The 17892-nt window shown below is 26.6% G+C and overlaps 2 protein-coding genes across 2 annotated transcripts; one reads left to right on the top strand and one right to left on the bottom strand.

Moving 5' to 3' along the window:
• The first annotated feature begins 120 nt into the window (after window positions 1–120).
• Window positions 121–1113, top strand: OCT59_027739 (uncharacterized protein). The gene is made up of 3 exons (XM_025317903.2): window positions 121–408; window positions 506–688; window positions 791–1113. Exons 1-3 carry the CDS (start codon window positions 256–258, stop codon window positions 893–895), a joined length of 441 nt encoding a protein of 146 aa, XP_025177247.1. The 5' UTR covers window positions 121–255; the 3' UTR covers window positions 896–1113.
• Window positions 1114–7150: 6037 nt separating this feature from the next.
• OCT59_027738 (uncharacterized protein) lies at window positions 7151–9074 on the bottom strand (the record flags this gene model as incomplete). Its single annotated transcript, XM_025332092.2, has 2 exons — window positions 7151–7764; window positions 7861–9074. 2 exons carry the CDS (start codon window positions 9072–9074, stop codon window positions 7554–7556), a joined length of 1425 nt encoding a protein of 474 aa, XP_025177245.1. The 3' UTR covers window positions 7151–7553.
• Between the last annotated feature and the right edge of the window lie 8818 nt (window positions 9075–17892).

Raw genomic sequence — 17892 nt, 5'->3', positions numbered from 1 at the left:
TGGTTTCATTTTTTTTTAGACTAGTACTAATTTATACTAATTTAGAAAGTTTAGTCATAAATATGTAAATAAAGAAATGAAATATCCGATATTCATTTTGCAATAAATTAGTGTTTCATTGTTTCACCTATTTAAGAAAAAGAAGGTAAAAAAAAAAAATACTACACTTTTTTTTTCTCTTACTCTTTCTTATTCAATCGATTTTTGACTGATAATATATTAATTAAAACAAATTAAAATAAGATAAAAAAAAATATGGCATTTCCTCCGGAATTTGTTGTTCAATTCTCATGTGTTTTTGCCATGTTTTTAATATGGTTTTTTTCGTTAGTACCAATACGAAGAGCTCAATCATTACATGAAGAAGGGTATGATAATTCAAATCCAAGAGACCAGTATACCAAATTAGTTTGTATCTTTTAATTTTTCTTTCAGATTTATCAGATGTTTTTTTTTTTCTTTTTCAAATACTAAATATCAAAATCTCTTTTTAAACATTATATAGTCTGATTGGGGAAAAAGAGCAGTTGCAGCGGCAAATAATACATTTGAAGGACTGGCTTTTTTCTCAATAGCAGTATTTACACAAGCATTCTCTCGTTTTCTACAACCTGCATCAGGAAAAGATGATAACAAAATAAGAACTGTTGTTGATATTATCTGTATTATTTATATCATTCTTCGATTGGTAAAAAAAAAATTTTTTTTTTTAAAAAATATAGTATTCGTCATTTTTCTTTTTTTTCAAAAATTAATTTGATTTCTTTTCTTTCATCATGATTGATTATAGATTTATTTGCCTTTATATTGGTATGATGTTGCAAGTGCTAGAAGTTCGATTTGGGCAGTTGGAACATTATGTATTATAGCTATATTCGTGATCGCATTTATATAAATAATTGAGTAATTAGTTGTGATTTATTTAATTTACCAGATTAGTTAATTTTATTTAGTTTTTCCCCAACTAATAGTTATTTGTATATCAAATTTAATTTCTTTAGATTAAAAAAAATTAATGTTTGTTATAAAATTTGGAATTATATCATTCATTATCTATAAAGATAAGGAAATATTATAACATTTTATTAAACAATTTAAACAGATTAATTTGAAAATTAAGGTTTGATGATGTATAAAGTTTCAATCACAAACATATACAATATACAATATTTTAACAGATTAATCAAAAGATTAGAGAATTTTTTAGGAGGAGTCAGGAACTTAAAAATTTCAAATCTGTTACAAGGTTTGGAAAAAGTAAGTTTGTACGAACTTTCGTATCGAATGGTGGTAATTTCATATCTTTACGATATTGATAGTATTATTACGTTATAAAAAATTTAGATGTTTTGTATTGCATCCAGTGTTCTTACAATAGTGATCTTTAAACTCATCAGATTCTCGATATGATGTTAAAAAAAAAATTTGTAATTCAAATCGTAAAAATCGTGCGTAGAGCTTCATAGTCTATGAGAACAATGCTTAGAAAATTTCCTGATGCCCCCTTTGTAAAATTTTCGACTTTGATGGGTTTAGTCTCAAATTTCTACTTTTGATATCCATGATCGTCTCGCATTCTTAGCGTAGAAATTTCAATACTCCGCTTAGATTAAAATGACAATTTTACTATACGTCAATTAATTAATTAATGCTGACTAAATTTTTAGTTTATTAATATTACTAAAATGAACTATTTGGCTAATAACGTAATTAGTTGAAATGATTATTAGCTAATAACGTAATTAATTGATCGATCACTAGAATGAACTATTTAGTTGTACTCAATTCAAATTTGAATATAATACAACATATAAAGTAAGTCAATTTAAAATTTTATCTCTTGTATACGTTTAAGTTCATTAATGTATACATTTCTAAGAAAACATTCGTCTTTCAAAACGCAAGAATTACGATTTGCATCATATAAAATAAAACATCGTTCGTCTATCGGTCTATGGGCATCAACAGATATTATCAAAGGATAAGGATATATATAAATTTCATGGAAATAACCTTGAGATTTACTGATTCGCATGAATTTGAAAGATGATGAAACTGAAAAAGAAAGATGCAAAGTATATAAAATGTACGCAGAAGAACCTTTAACATAATTTTGTATTTGCCGATATTAAACACACTTTTTTGCATATAATGTTGACCAAAGTCATCATAATGCCGGTTGAAATCTGGTCAGGCTCTAGAAAATGCTTATTTAATTACAACTATTCTTTTGAGATTGTCTGTCTGATCTAATTGCGAGAAAGGTAACTTTCAGCTATCCTCATGCTTCAGGTCAAAGAGTGCCTTATTATACTGTTCATATGTGAAGGAAGAGCGTCCCAATCAGAAATAGAGTCATTCTTGATTACCTGATTTTCGTCTCTTTGAATATTGTCGTCATATAAGCACCAACCCGTAACTATATTTCTATGGTTGCAAATCTTTTGAAGGTTTAAGATTCAAGACTATATTTAATATTTAAGAATTCGATAATTTTAAATATTAAAATTTTATGAATTTGATGAATTTAGATAATAAATTTTTTTTTGATATAATATCATATGAACTTCGAAAAAGTTTTTTCTCGAAACTGAAAAAAAATATTGTACTGATTTTAAGATCAACTCCATAGATTTCAACTTTTGTTCTCTCATAATAATGAAATTCGAGAACATATGCTTAAATGTGAAATTTTCTTATTCAGATAATACTTCTAATACTTTAAAGAATACGTTACAACAAAGTATTCCATTTATTATATTTACCAATTTAATTTCTAAAGAATCTTTAGATAAAATATTACCATACAAACAAATTTGCTTAAGGAATTAATTTAAGTCAAACAGATTCTAATAGAGAACAGAGTAACTCGTATATCTAGAAAGATTAATTCAGAAAATCATTACATTTCAACATGCTGAATTAATCTCAAATGAATTGATAAATTAGTGACAAGTTAATTTCTTTATAGGATCTCGTCCCTTAAAAATTTCATGAAATTTGCGCTAATCAATCTATTCACATCATTGAGATATTATTTCTCAAAAATTGTTGTGTATTTGCTTGTTCATAAATTTCAACTAACTCCCTTACATAAAGTTACTAAAGTGACGAAACCGATGTAGTGGCGCAGCAACACGATTTATTATTAAATTATTTTTTTTACATGACGCGACTGCATGACTACATACTGATGCATATGATTATCAACTCAATAAAATTCCGAAATGATCAAAAATAATTAGTTTAATTATAGGTAAAAGTTAAATAAATAGATAGATAGATGAATTACAGTATAAATTTGTCAAAAAAATTTTGTTATGTATTACTGTACTTAATCATGATTTTACGTCCGCAAGAATCATTGATATCATCTGATATCAAAACTTGTACAACAAAAAAAAATATATTTATTTTCCTCGCTCTTTCCCCTTCCCTTTCTCATCTTTTTCTCTTCCCTTTTTTTTCGAGGTCCTATACAGTCTTTTTCTTTTTTTAATCACACATCTCTCATTATTCCTCTATCCTTCGGGAGAAAGGTAACCCACTTTAACTTTTTTTTCACACAATAAAGTCCCTATCTAGGTGTCCCTATCTAGGTCTAGTCCAAGGTTAGAGCAACATACATCAAACAAGCAAAAAAAAACGTCGTAAAAAAAAATACAAAATTATGGTATCCGTCATAGGTATGTACTGTGTTTATTGTGCGGGACTGCCTACAGACAACATATAGGTAACGAGTTTCTCTTGGAAACTTGTTTTTGTAGGTAAAAAACATATTAGAAACCATCCTTTCAGTATAGACGATTTTGTGGTCCTTTTTTACGCGTTTTCTGTCCTGTCAAAGCATTATTGCCTTCACATTTAGTTTCTTTCAATTTTCTTTAGGCAGATGGATTAAAATCAATGTAAACAGTACTTTTAAGACTATCAAGATGACGCCAAATTTGATATTTAAAGGACAGATTAGAGCTGTTATTTGAGGCTAGGACACATCATTGAGTGGTAAGTATAAATTATAATAGTTCGCCGGATGGACGTATGTGTAGGTGTGCACTGCAGGGTTCACTGAAAGTCTTCCGGATGGTGAACTGTTATGATTGACATAGGGGTTTATGTGCTCGTAGTACGTACCATATGCTACAGGCTAGTAGCCATCTGCTTTGTGCACAAAGTCGTAGCTACAATGATGCCATATAGGTGATCCCCAAGCTGATTCATATGGAAGGGCAGGCTGTGGTCCCGTTGGAAATGACACATATCCCTATGTCATGTCACTTACTTAGTTGTTGTTATTGAATACTATATGAGTCCATTTACCATAGATCCTATGATGGCCACATGGGTGTCCTGGGGTTCCCTGCTTAGGCATAATTAACAGGGTGGTAAACCTCATATGGTATAAGGTGATAGTGACTAAAAAACTTTGTAAATTTTTGTAGGGCATGTATCAATTCATTTTTTCTTTAAAATAAGCGTCTTAACGTTGGTACACTTCCTATGCAATTATGGCTATTAATCAGGATAATTCTGAAGTATATATATATATATATGGCGGTTGAAGATATGAACTGGGATATAGATTTTTTTTTATAGACAAATAGAGCTTTTCAATTATGGGAGTTTTCCTTTATATTTTGGTTTTCTTTTTTTTTCTTTTTTATTTTGAACTACTAGCTTTTTTTTTTGAAAAAAATCATATCTCTTTTCGTGTTCATCTTTATAATTGACTTGCTAAATACGTAAAAAGTAAATGTAAATTTTGTGTATGAATGTATATGAACGTATAAAGCTGTATATGATAATAAAGCACATGTCTATAATAGGTCGTAGCGATCATCGTTAATAGATGTATTACAAGATTCTCCAAAAACAGAATAGAAAATATATAGGATAACATATTGTAAATAGTATATTGACAATTTTTTTCGTGAAATACAATCTTTATTTTATAGAAAAAAAAAAAAATTTTTTTTAGATTCTTTCTCATAAATATCCTACTTTTAGACACATATAAGCATGTAAGAACTTTGTATTTTAATATATAAAATATTTTTTAAGAAATTGTATTTCCAACAAAAAATCTAATAATGATAAATATTTAACTTAACTACGTTGAAGTTATATATCAATAATGAACATTTTGAGTATTATTTTTTATCAAACATTAATGATCTTCTTTTCATAATCTTATATATTTTAATAAATAGTTATCGGATGATTAAAACCAAATAATTGATCTAATCCACATTAGACTATTAGTTGAAATTCATTCACTAATAATATTATCAATTTGATTGGGCCGTTCATGAATAAATCCTCGCTACTATCTAATAATTTTATTATTATGTTAATATGAGATTGTTGAGATATACGATCAAAATAAAAATTACTGGATTATAAACTGATGATAGTAATTAAATCAAAGTACCTAAAGAATTCGATTGAATCATAAAAATATATTGAATCTATCTATATATTACTGCACACATGCATGACGAGAATATGATAGTTAAAATCATCAAGGACATTATTTACAACTAAAACTTCCATTGGCAAATTAGCAAATACTGTATTTTTATGGGAAAAAATTACAATCGCACATTAAATGTGTTATTAATTACTATAGGGTATAGAGGAAATAATGATGGTGTTCAATTTAGTAATTTAGTAGTAAAAATTGTCAACCGTCAACCGGCCAAAATAATCATTGCACATAAATCATAATCTGGGTAATACATTTTAACATATCACTGATAGATCTGTAACAGATCGCGTGTCATATTTGCATAAAGAACGTTGTACCCTCATAACATAATTACGTAACTTCTTAAAAGCATGTCCTTGAATGGGACAGCCTGGGACAGTCCAAGTCCTTGGTCAAGAACTTTTAATGTCTGGGTCATATTTATTAATAAAATATGGCTTATTACAGTGAGACAAGTTAAATAATTTACATTGATAGGAATATTATAAATTAAAAGATTTCAACTTAATGTACGTAATTGAGACAATTATCTTGGAGTCTGGGGCATTAAAAATCCTTGGGAGTTGGGACACTATAATCACAACCCTGTTCCCGGGCATTGAAAATTTCACGTGATTTTAACCAATCATATCATTCAATGTAGTAGATCATGTGAACGTGAAATTTATCACGTTAACGCCCTAACGCTTGATGACCAAATTCTGCCGCTTGAACCGAATGACCGGCCGATCTGGCTGATCTGAACCGACAATAAAGTCAGCGAAGTGAGCGAACTTACTTATTATTTCAGCCGGTCAGCCCACGGAAATGAAAATATCCTCCATAATTTTACAAAATCCGTTCTTTATCTTTTTTTCGGTAGTTGATAAGAAATTTTTTATATAGGTTTTCACCTTTTTCACCTAGAAGCGTGAGAAGCGTGTGATGCGTGCGATGCGTGCGTGCGTACATTGGTTATACGTGTTACGCATTTTATTATGTTCCACATGACAATAGTTCTAAACTAATATATAAATACATGCCGATTATTCAGAAATATTGACCGATTGATTATTCTTTCTGGATTGTTTGATAAATAATTATGTCATAGATAAATTAGGATCTAAGGAAATCATTTTTTAGAATTTCGAAAGATTATCATGTTTAGGTAATTGGTTCATAATTATTATTTGTACCCTTTTTATCGAACAATTTTTTTTTTAAACAAAAAATATATACAATATATTATATTTTAATATTTATATTTTATTTATAATAGAATTTTTTTTTTTTACAAATAATTTTATTAACCAAATATCGTAATTATCAAAAGTTGAGTGTGTTACACCAATTTAATGAAAATAAAGGGGTTGATGTTAATAACTTTATAAACTTTATAATTCCTTTTTTTTTTTCCTTTATTGGTCCAACCTTAAAAAAAAAATAAATAAATAAATAAATATAAAATGGATAATCGAATTAATCGATCATTCATTTGACGATTTGTTTATATATAATTATTATTTTTTCCAAATTTATACAGTATATTTCGAATTTAAATATATATTTCGATTGGTAAAAAAAAAAAACGACGAATATTTTTGCTTTGAATAAATTTATCTTTTTTTTTTTTATTATTTTTAAATTTATTTTTATTTTTTTTTTATTTTTTTTCTTTTATTTAAAAATCGATCGGATATATATAATATATATATATATATATATTGTATACATATTATATATATATATATGTTGTGTATATATATATATAATATTTATTTAAAAATTATTATTCAGAAAATTATTATTAATAAAAAAGAAATTATACAAAGAAAAAGAAGATAAAATTACATAATAAAAATCTTAAAAAAATTAGTGTAATAACACTTTTAAAGGTTTTTTTTTTTATATCTAAAATAAAATATACTCTCCCCCCCTTTTTAAACACCGAATAAAAAAAAGAAAGAAAGAAAAGAAAGTAAGAAAAAGAAAGTTTAATTGCATTGTCCTTTGCATTGTCCTTTGTAATTTCTATTGTAAAAAAATAAAATTACTTTTTTTCAATTATTGTTTTAAATTTCAATTATTAAAGTAATAAATTGGAAATAAGGAATGATGATAAAAATAATAATAATGTGTTTGTTGTTATGGTAAATGCGTTATTAGTTTGTTGTTGTTGTTGTTGTTGTTCAGTTGTTAATTTTGTTTTATTAGAATTTTGAGATGGTTTGGTCAAGGAATCTTGATTTTGATTGGAAATTATTTTAAAGGTACTAGAATTTTCTTTCATAGGGTATCTAAAAAAAAATAATAAAAAAAATTGATTTAGTTTTCACGTTAAAAATAAAATAAATAAAATAAAATAAAATAATAATAAAAAAAATAATAATTACCCAAGAGATTTAAATATACTAATAATTTTTGGACCAATTGGATTTGTATATTCGGGATCACCATTTATAGGTGATAAATCATCAAGAATAACTTGACGAGGAGCTTTAAATCTCATCAAGAAATCGGTAGTATTACCAAAAGCATCAAAATCAACATGACTAAAAGTTGAACCAGGTTTAAAAGGTACCAAACCGGTTTCAATTAAAACATTTTCACCATCAACTAATCTAATTGCAACTGAACCTCTAGTAATGGAATTTTTAAACATTATTTCGGTCTCTTTATATACAGGAGATTTAGTAAATGCATCAAGGAAAGCTTTTTGATCATCAAATTTGGTATTAAGAGGGGCAAAACCATTTATTTTTTTGGCAATAGGTGTAAGAGAAGAATTGTCTTTTGTTAATACTAAATGTCTATCCAAAATATATTCCTGAAAACCGGTAAATGTGATAGGACCTTCCTTTATTCCATCAGTTTCTTCCGGATTAGTGAAAATAAATGATGGAGTTGGAGTTAAACTACTTGCATTAGCATTAAAATAATCATCCCAAGAAGTGATAAAACCTAAACCGTGTAAAAATTCATGTACCAAAATTATTTCAAAATCTACTTGATCTTTACCAATTGGAGGATCACCTCTGAACCAAAAAGCATTACTATTAGAATTAAAACCTGCTACAATATCAACAGGGGAAAATTCTGGATGTTCTGATAATTGTAATTGTTTTACTAAAGCTTGTGGAAACAATCTTGTTTCACCATCAGTATTATCTTTTATAGGAAGAAGCCTAGAAGGAGCAGCAGCTCCAAGAGGTTCAGGTTGACCAACTGCACATTTTATGAAAGTACCACATAATTTTACAAAACTAGCATTGACCGCTATTGGAACTTTTAGATCGAATGTGTTTTCAACTATTGTTGCTGCATTTTTAAATGCTATATCTGCTTTTTTACATGTTTCTGGAGTACTCTTTTCATCACAAGTAAACATTATTTTTATCATACTATTAGAATTATCATCATCATTAACTAATGAATTTGTGATCTTATTAAGAGGTTTTTTTTGTGATTCGGATACAGAAGGACAAGCCTTATTATGTGTTTTACCGAATAAAGGTGGTTCTATACATTGTGAAGATATAGAAGGAATATGATTAAAAATCAATAATAAGAATGGGAATAAAAAAATGGATTTATTATTTATATGCATTCTTAATAAAAAAAATAAAATAAATTGGAGGAGAGGGGGAGAGAAATATTTTGATGTTAGAAAAAAAAAGAGAGAATATTAGTAATATATATATATATATATATATATATATATATTAAAATTTTAATTTTAATTTTAATTATATGATTCTGCGCTCTGCGACAGATTTTTAACGAGGAAACCGAAAATTTGTTGAAAAAAGAGGATATATTTATATAAAAAATTTTTTTTTGGTTACCACATATGGATTGTACAGATCTTCAATTTAATAAGTCTATAAATAAAAATAAAAAAAAAACAACAATATGTAAATTTTCGGTTTCTTTGCCTGAAACGGATAATATTGTCTAATTGTTAATTCGTAACACGTAACAAAAAAAAACTCGGATAGTGTATCGGTAAATTTGTTTCAAAAGAAGGGAAAGGGGAGGGGTTTTTTTTTTTTGATGAAATATACATTATTTTATTTATAGGTATTACAATAGAAAAATCATAAAAAATATGATAATTGTTTTTTTTCCTATATAATTTAAAATAATACATGAAAAATTCCCTTCGGGTTTAAAATTCTTGGCAAAAGATATTGAGTATTGAAGAAATAAAACAATTAATGCCGCAGTAATTATATTATGAAACCACGCCTATATAAAAGAACCTATAACCCAAATTTAGTATGTTACATAAAAAATTGTTTAATTTGGGTAATAAACATTAATGCGGTGTTTAATATCGAAAAAAATGGACTATTACTTAAATATGTTTGGCAAGTTTGGTTACACGATATGCAATATTAGCTAAAAAGAAGTGGCTCCTTTGTATCATGCATTGTTGTCAATATGCGGAATATTATATCTGATATATATATATGTATATTACATACAATATATATATATTTTAAACTATTTCTGACTCTTACGTGTGATAGGATTTTTGTTTCAATTAATTAACATCCCTTTCCTTTTCCCGAATATTCACTTAATTTACTTGGGTTAAATGTTATAAATTACGTTTCAGGTATTAAAAAAAATGTTACCATATTTTTTATTTTTTTGCCTTTTATGTAAATTCGAGAATAACATGGTATGAACTTGTTCAAAACATGAAATAATGAAATAATGATTATATTATTATCGTTCAATCATATTAAGAGAATAATTACTTAACTTTTTTAATAGAAAGTTTTAAGAATCGTTGTTAATATTCTTTTTAGAGAAAATTTCTTTATCAAACATAAAATAAAGATAAAATAAAGTAAAATAAAATAAAATAATTTATTTATATTAAATTTAATAAAATATTTATTATATATATTTTTTATTATTATAAACAAATTACTAAAAATATGCGGTGTTCAATTTATAAAAAATAAACCAAAAAAAAATTTTAAAAAATTTTTGATGCCATTCGTATTCCCTTTTAGATTTTATCATTTAGTACGGTAACAATTTCTGTAGTAATCGAACGAATTAAATAATTAGATCGAAAATTAAAGATTCTTAGATTAGAATTACTGTAATAATCGAAATTCTCATTTATTCTTACTTTTAAGAACTTTCATCTAATAGTTGAAGAGATGGTCTAAAATCAGAATAAAATCCGAAATATTATCATTCCTTATTTTAATACATGAAGAACAATGAACATGAAAAAAAAAAAGAAAGAATAATATTCTTCTTAATAAAACGTGCTAACTTTAAATAAATGCAAATTGAAAATTAATTTTATTTAACAAAGATTTAAGTATTGTACTTTTTTCACAAGAATATTAAAAATTTAATTTAATTAGTTTCATAATTATATGCAGTTAGTTATGCAGTGTATTAATTATAACCAAGAACTGGTCGCCGAAATTTCGATTAACCAAATCTTTGATCTCCGGATTATCCCCGTGTGTACTGTTCCAAAAGTTCCAATTAATGTTATGCTATTTATTTTACTGGGCAGAAATAACCAAAATTTCGGTAACAAAAATAAAAATAATTCCAGACAAAGAACCAAAATTAATTGTGTAACTTGTAATTTATTATTAAAAAAGTGTGTCGTTAAAAATAAAGTAACACGATGATCAATTGTTAGATTCAAAATAGTTAGTCAGAACTAATAAGCAATGAAGAAAAAAAGTACAATGAACAACTTTAAAGACATCAATGAAAATGTAAAAAACCAATTAACGTGATTTCATGCTCACCAAGTTTCTTTATTAAAGAAATAATTGACAAAAATTTTTTATCTGAAATTGATTTTGTGAAACATGAGATATAACAATGAATTAATTACGTGAAATATATTTTTATCATAATATTTTTATTAATTATTTTCGTAAATGTATTTATAATTAAGTTACAAAATTTATAAATTATTCTTTATCTCTTTGTCAAAGAACGAGCGTTTTTCGTTATTAATAACAATTAATGATTGATATTGATGTATTGATGTCATATACTCATATTTCGTTTCAGATAATGCATTATTGATATTAATAGTTAAAAAGGTGATTTAATCGTTTCAATCTTTAAGTAAAAACGAAATTGTCATACAATTTCTAAAAATATTCGTCCTGTATATAGAAAATAAAGAGATAATTGCGATAATATATCTGATTATCCATATAATTGTAAATAAATCTGTAACCTGGAAACATTACTGGTATTTATGTATGCAACGTATTATAAAATGTAAATTACTTTAAAAAATTCCGGATACAGCGCGACGAAAACCACATTTGGGTCAAGATGATCTTTAATGATAAATATTTTGCTTAATCTCACGTGATGAAACTAAATTCACATGAATCAATCACGCCATAAGAATTATAAATACATAAACTAGTCAAAAAAGACAAAGATCAGTTTTACGTAAGCAATTTAGGTCAAAAGGTTTAAATTTAGATTACAAAGTTTTAATAAATATATTCTTTGTAAAAGAAAAAATAAACAAAGTTTGTGTTCATGAAGATCATCAATTTTTTTAAAATATTGAAAATCCGAATATTCATGAATCTTTGTTCCTTAGTAATTGTGGTTTTTTTTTTAGTTATTTTTTTTGATAAAATTTCAGTTTCAGATGATTTATTTTTGGTAAAGATTGTACTCAGGATATCATTTTAAGTAATTGAGAACAATATACATCAATATACATGTATACATTTCTTTATCATGACATTTGTTTATTGCCGGGTTTCACAGTTTAATAAATTTATGCCGTGTAAAATGTTAAATTAGGTTTAATTTTTGATTCTCACATGCAATCAAACGTTCGACATGATTAATTTCACCGAAAAGTACGTTTCGCCGAAACTACCATTTCGAATGGACATTTCGCCAAATGGATAATTTGCCGAATGAACATATCGCCGAACATTGGGAGTCTTGGGTGAATTACATTCACAAGACATTGAAGATATTATATTATAACATCACGTATACGAACGAGGTTTGAAGTTTTAAGAATATTCTTTTATCATGTTGATGACGCATTCGTTTCAGAGTTAATGATCCGACTTAAATATATATTATCATCAAAAAGTCTTTTGTTTCCTATAATTAGGATGAATTATTGTAATTATTTGTTTCTATCTGACATTTTTTTTTTTAAATAAAGACTTTGATTGAAATTCGATCGGTCATTAAGAAAAAGTTAATCAATTATAAAATTAGAACAAAGGACATAATTTATCTGTTATTAAAGATATACCGTAATAACCGTATGCAGGTTAATAAAATTCATCTTTAATAATTGATAACTTATGTTATAATTACCGATTTTTTACTTTACATAAAATCAATATACGGCTTTACGCAAATCAATATACTTTACGTAAAATTTGGTCGTGCATATGCAATGATTGAATTAAATAACATGCGTCAAACAAAAAAACCATATTAGGTTAAAAATGATTTAATACCTTTTTTATTTTATCGATCATTTTTACCGTTTATGTTTATAATTTTACAAATTATTATGTGGTACCAAATGTAGGCACGAATTATAATATAGATCGAGCGCCAAAAAAGAAGTTTAAGTTTTTTTTTAAGAGAAAGAATTTTTTTTTAATATATATATTTTTTTTGTTATTAGAAATTAATATTTTTATGTGTTGTAACATTACTATGAATTAACTTTTTAAAGATATTTATTATACGTGAGTCTGACTTTCAAACGGGACATTTTAGAAAGAGTTGAATCAATTTTTAGATTAGAACAAAGGACATGAAAAAAAATATTTGTATTTATTGGTTTCAAATAGTTATTATATTTCGCAATATTTCCGATTCATTGGATCATTGGATCAATATTTCTGATTCATGGGAATAGTATTATATATTAATTAATTAATTTTAATTAATTTTAAGGTGTACCAAATATAATTTAAAAATTTTATTGGTTTTGTAAATCTTTTGATCTACGTAAATAATCTCCAATTATGATCACAAGCATAAAAAAATAAAAATTATCCTTTAATAAATTAATAAATTATTTGACTTGTACTGTAACCTGTAATATGTTCAGTCGATGCGGACTGAAATTTTATGATATCCAATATTGAAATCTGTAATTAGTAACATTAATTTCTATTGGTCACCGCAGATGGGGGTTATCGGTCTTCGACCGATATCTCTATTCTCCCATCCCAAAAAAATTTAATGCTTAATTGCAAAATTATATTCCAAGGATGCTTCATTAGAATACGTTTAATACTATGATGCATAGATTTAATCAAAGAATGTTTACCTATTGACAAAATTGACGACTGATACTGTACACGACTACACGTCTAGTCGTCTGAGAAATATATATATACACGTAACATACTATCTCGTAAATTCAAGATGATACAATCAAAACGAAATTGTTTTAAAGATAAAAACGAATAAAAAATAATTTATTTAACAATTGGAAAACTCTTCTCTAATCCTTTCGCAAAGTAATATATACTAGAGTTCCGAATGGGTCAGGTCAGGTGATAAACCTGACCTGAAATTTTTTTTCAGGTCAGGTTATATCAGATTATCTGTTTGACCTGACCTGAACTGAAACCTGAAAATTTTTCAGGATTTATATTAAAATATCAAAAAAAATGGTGCAAAACATTTTTTCTGAAATATTGCGATTCAGTTTTTTATATTAAAATCATAAAAAAAGGTGAATCGCAATACCGCAACTAACTTTTTAAATACAAAATCAATATAAAAAAGCGAATTCCGATACCGAAATTCACTTTTTATATATAAAATCGATATAAAAAAGTGAATTCCGATACCGCAATTCACTTTTATATATATAATCGATATAAAAAAGTGAATTCTGATGCCGCAGTTCACTTTTTATATATAAAATCAATATAAAAAAGTGAATCCCAATATCGCAATTCACTTTTATTATATAAAATCAATATAAAAAGTGAATTATAATACCATAACTCACTTATTATATAAAATCATAGTTTCAGGTCAACAGGTCATTCAGGTTATACTTACAACCTAAACTGATGCTGAATTGCAATTGCTAAACCTGACCTGAAAAATTCAGGTCAACCTGTCAGGTTACCTGAATTTGGTCAACCTGTTCGAAATTCTATTTTTTTCTCACGAAAAGAAAAAAAAAATTAAACAATAATGATGCAATTTTTTATTGTTTTACAAAATTATACTGGCTAATTTTATTTATTGTTTTACAAATATACTAATAATTATTTTTTTTCACATGAAAAGAAAAAAATTTTTAAATAATTATTTTTCGCATAAAAAAAAATATACAGATATATTTGATATATTTAAACAAAACAAAAAATTGATAGACCTATGAAAGCTTTCCAATTGTGCATATACTATATCAAAGACATATCGGCTAAATGATAGCTTTTCACAAAAAACCTGATTTTTTTGTATTATGAATATTACAAATATCAGATTTTATGTAATGTAATATCATACTTAATGAGTATATCGATTCTTGCCTTAAATGTTTAAGAAATATCAGAAAATTTTCAATTTTCTGATATGATCTGATATTTATTTGATGTTTCATATACCGATGCTTCTTTATTCGACCAGTGAGCGTATCACTGAACTTGAGGCTAAGAATACAAAGCTTAGAAAAAAGAATACTGAGATCCCTATCTTAGAAACAAGCTCTCAGTGTCTAATGCTGAAATAGCTAAACTTAAGCGCAGGAATGCTGAGGTTCTAAGAGTCGAATGGGAAATATAATGAGATGCATGATGCTGAAAAAGCCAAACTCAAGGCCAGAATTGAGGAGTTGGAATCTGAGTTTAGAGATAGAATCATGAAAGTGGAACAGAAGTAGACTCTAAATAAGCTAAGAGGCGCTTCGCATAATTCTTCTAACAACAGTTCACCTTGATACGCTATATCTTTAATAACGTTATTATTATAAAAATCACTTATATATATAAAGACTGATACAAAGACCGGGTCAGTTTTAGGACTGGTTCTACTGTGCCAAGTAAAAATGAAAGACCGCGATCTGGTCTTACAAGTCCTAGGACCGACTGGTTCAGGTCCGAGTAGGACCAGTAGGACTGATGACCATCTTTACCCTAAAATCTTAAATGTTAGAAAATAGAAATATAAAATGTCATCCAATTCTTTAAAGAAAATAGGTGGACAACTTATTAGTAAAATATAGGAATGGATTATAAAAGGAGACCCTGTACCTAATTCTAAAGGATACTACTCAGCAACTTGTTCATTTTGTGAATTTTATTGGATCACAGCTAAAGTGGCAAAACTTAAAAGACATCTTGCTTATGATTGTAACAAGATTGATTCTGAAACAAAAATCAATGTCTTAATGATGTTAACAAGTAATGAAAATTCAGAGAATGGTAGTACTATAACATCAACCACTAAATCTAGTAAGAAACAAAAATCAAGTGATACTAGATCACAGACTTAGAGCTCCGAACAGGTCAGCCAAATTCAGGTAACCTGACCTGACCTGACCTGAAATTCAGGTCAGGTATGAAGATTGACCTGACCTGATTGACCTGATGACCTGAAACTATTGATTTTACTATATAATAAAAGTGAGTTGCAGTATTGCGATTCACTTTTTTATATTGATTTTATATAATAAAAGTGAGTTGCGGTATTGCGATTCACTTTTTTATATAGATTCTATATAAAAAAAGTGAGTTGCGGTATTGCGATTCACTTTTTTATATAGATTCTATATAAAAAAAGTGAGTTGCGGTATTGCGATTCACTTTTTTATATTGATTTTATATAATAAAAGTGAGTTGCGGTATTGCGATTCACTTTTTTATATTGATTTTATATAATAAAAGTGAGTTGCGATATTGCGATTCACGTTTTTATATTAATTCTATATAAAAAAAGTGAATCGCAATACCGCAACTCACTTTTTTTATATAGAATCTATATAAAAAAGTGAATCGCAATACCGCAACTCACTTTTTTTATACAAAATCAATATAAAAAAGTGAATTGCAGTATTGGGATTCACTTTTTTATATAAAAATGTTGAATCGCAATATTTCGAGAAAAAACGTTGCAAAAACGTTTTTTCATAATATTATATTAAAAAAATGTTTCGTAACGTTTTTTTTTTTGATATTTCAATAATAACGTTGCGAAAACTAGAGCTCCGAATGGGTCAGGTCAGGTCAGGTTAATTGATAAACCTGACCTGAAATTTTTTTTCAGGTCAGGTCAAGTCAGGTTATATCAGGTTGTCTGTTTGACCTGACCTGACCTGAAACCTGAAAAATTTCAGGACTATTTTTATTAAAGTATTGAAAAAAAATAGTACAAAACTTTTTTTTTTAATATAATATTATGAAAAAAAACATTTTTGCAACGTTTTTTATTAAAATATTGAAAAAAATATTGCAAACCGTTTTTTTTAATATAACATTATGAAAAAAATGTTTTCGCAACGTTATTATTGAAATATCAAAAAAAAACGTTACGAAACATTTTTTTAATATAATATTATGAAAAAACGTTTTCGCAACGTTTTTTCTCGAAATATTGCGATTCAACATTTTTATATTAAAATCATATAAAAAAGTGAATCCAAATACTGCAATTCACTTTTTTATATTGATTTTGTATAAAAAAAGTGAGTTGCGGTATTGCGATTCACTTTTTTATATAGATTCTATATAAAAAAAGTGAGTTGCGGTATTGCGATTCACTTTTTTATATAGATTCTATATAAAAAAAGTGAGTTGCGGTATTGCGATTCACTTTTTTATATAGATTCTATATAAAAAAAGTGAGTTGCGGTATTGCGATTCACTTTTTTATATATATTCTATATAAAAAAGTGAATCACAATACTGCAACTCACTTTTATTATATAAAATCAATATAAAAAAGTGAATCGCAATACTGCAACTCACTTTTATTATATAGTAGAATCAATAGTTTCAGGTCAACAGGTCAATCAGGTCAGGTCAATCTTCATACCTGACCTGAATTTTTTTTAAAAATTTCATACCTGACCTGAATTTCAGGTCAGGTCAGGTCAGGTTACCTGAATTTGGCTGACCTGTTCGGAGCTCTAGCGAAAACATTTAAAAAAAATGTTTTGCAATATTTTTTTTCAATATTTTAATAAAAAACGTTGCAAAAACGTTTTTTTTCATAATATTATATTAAAAAAAAAGTTTTGACCGTTTTTTTTTAATACTTTAATAAAAATAGTCCTGAAAATTTTTCAGGTTTCAGGTCAGGTCAGGTCAAACAGACAACCTGATATAACCTGACCTGACCTGACCTGAAAAAAAATTTCAGGTCAGGTTTATCAATTAACCTGACCTGACTTGACC

This window comes from Rhizophagus irregularis, chromosome 7, assembly GCF_026210795.1.
Source record: "Rhizophagus irregularis chromosome 7, complete sequence".
Classification (NCBI taxonomy): Eukaryota; Fungi; Glomeromycota; class Glomeromycetes; order Glomerales; family Glomeraceae; genus Rhizophagus; species Rhizophagus irregularis.
This window is presented reverse-complemented; position numbering and strand designations above follow the sequence as displayed.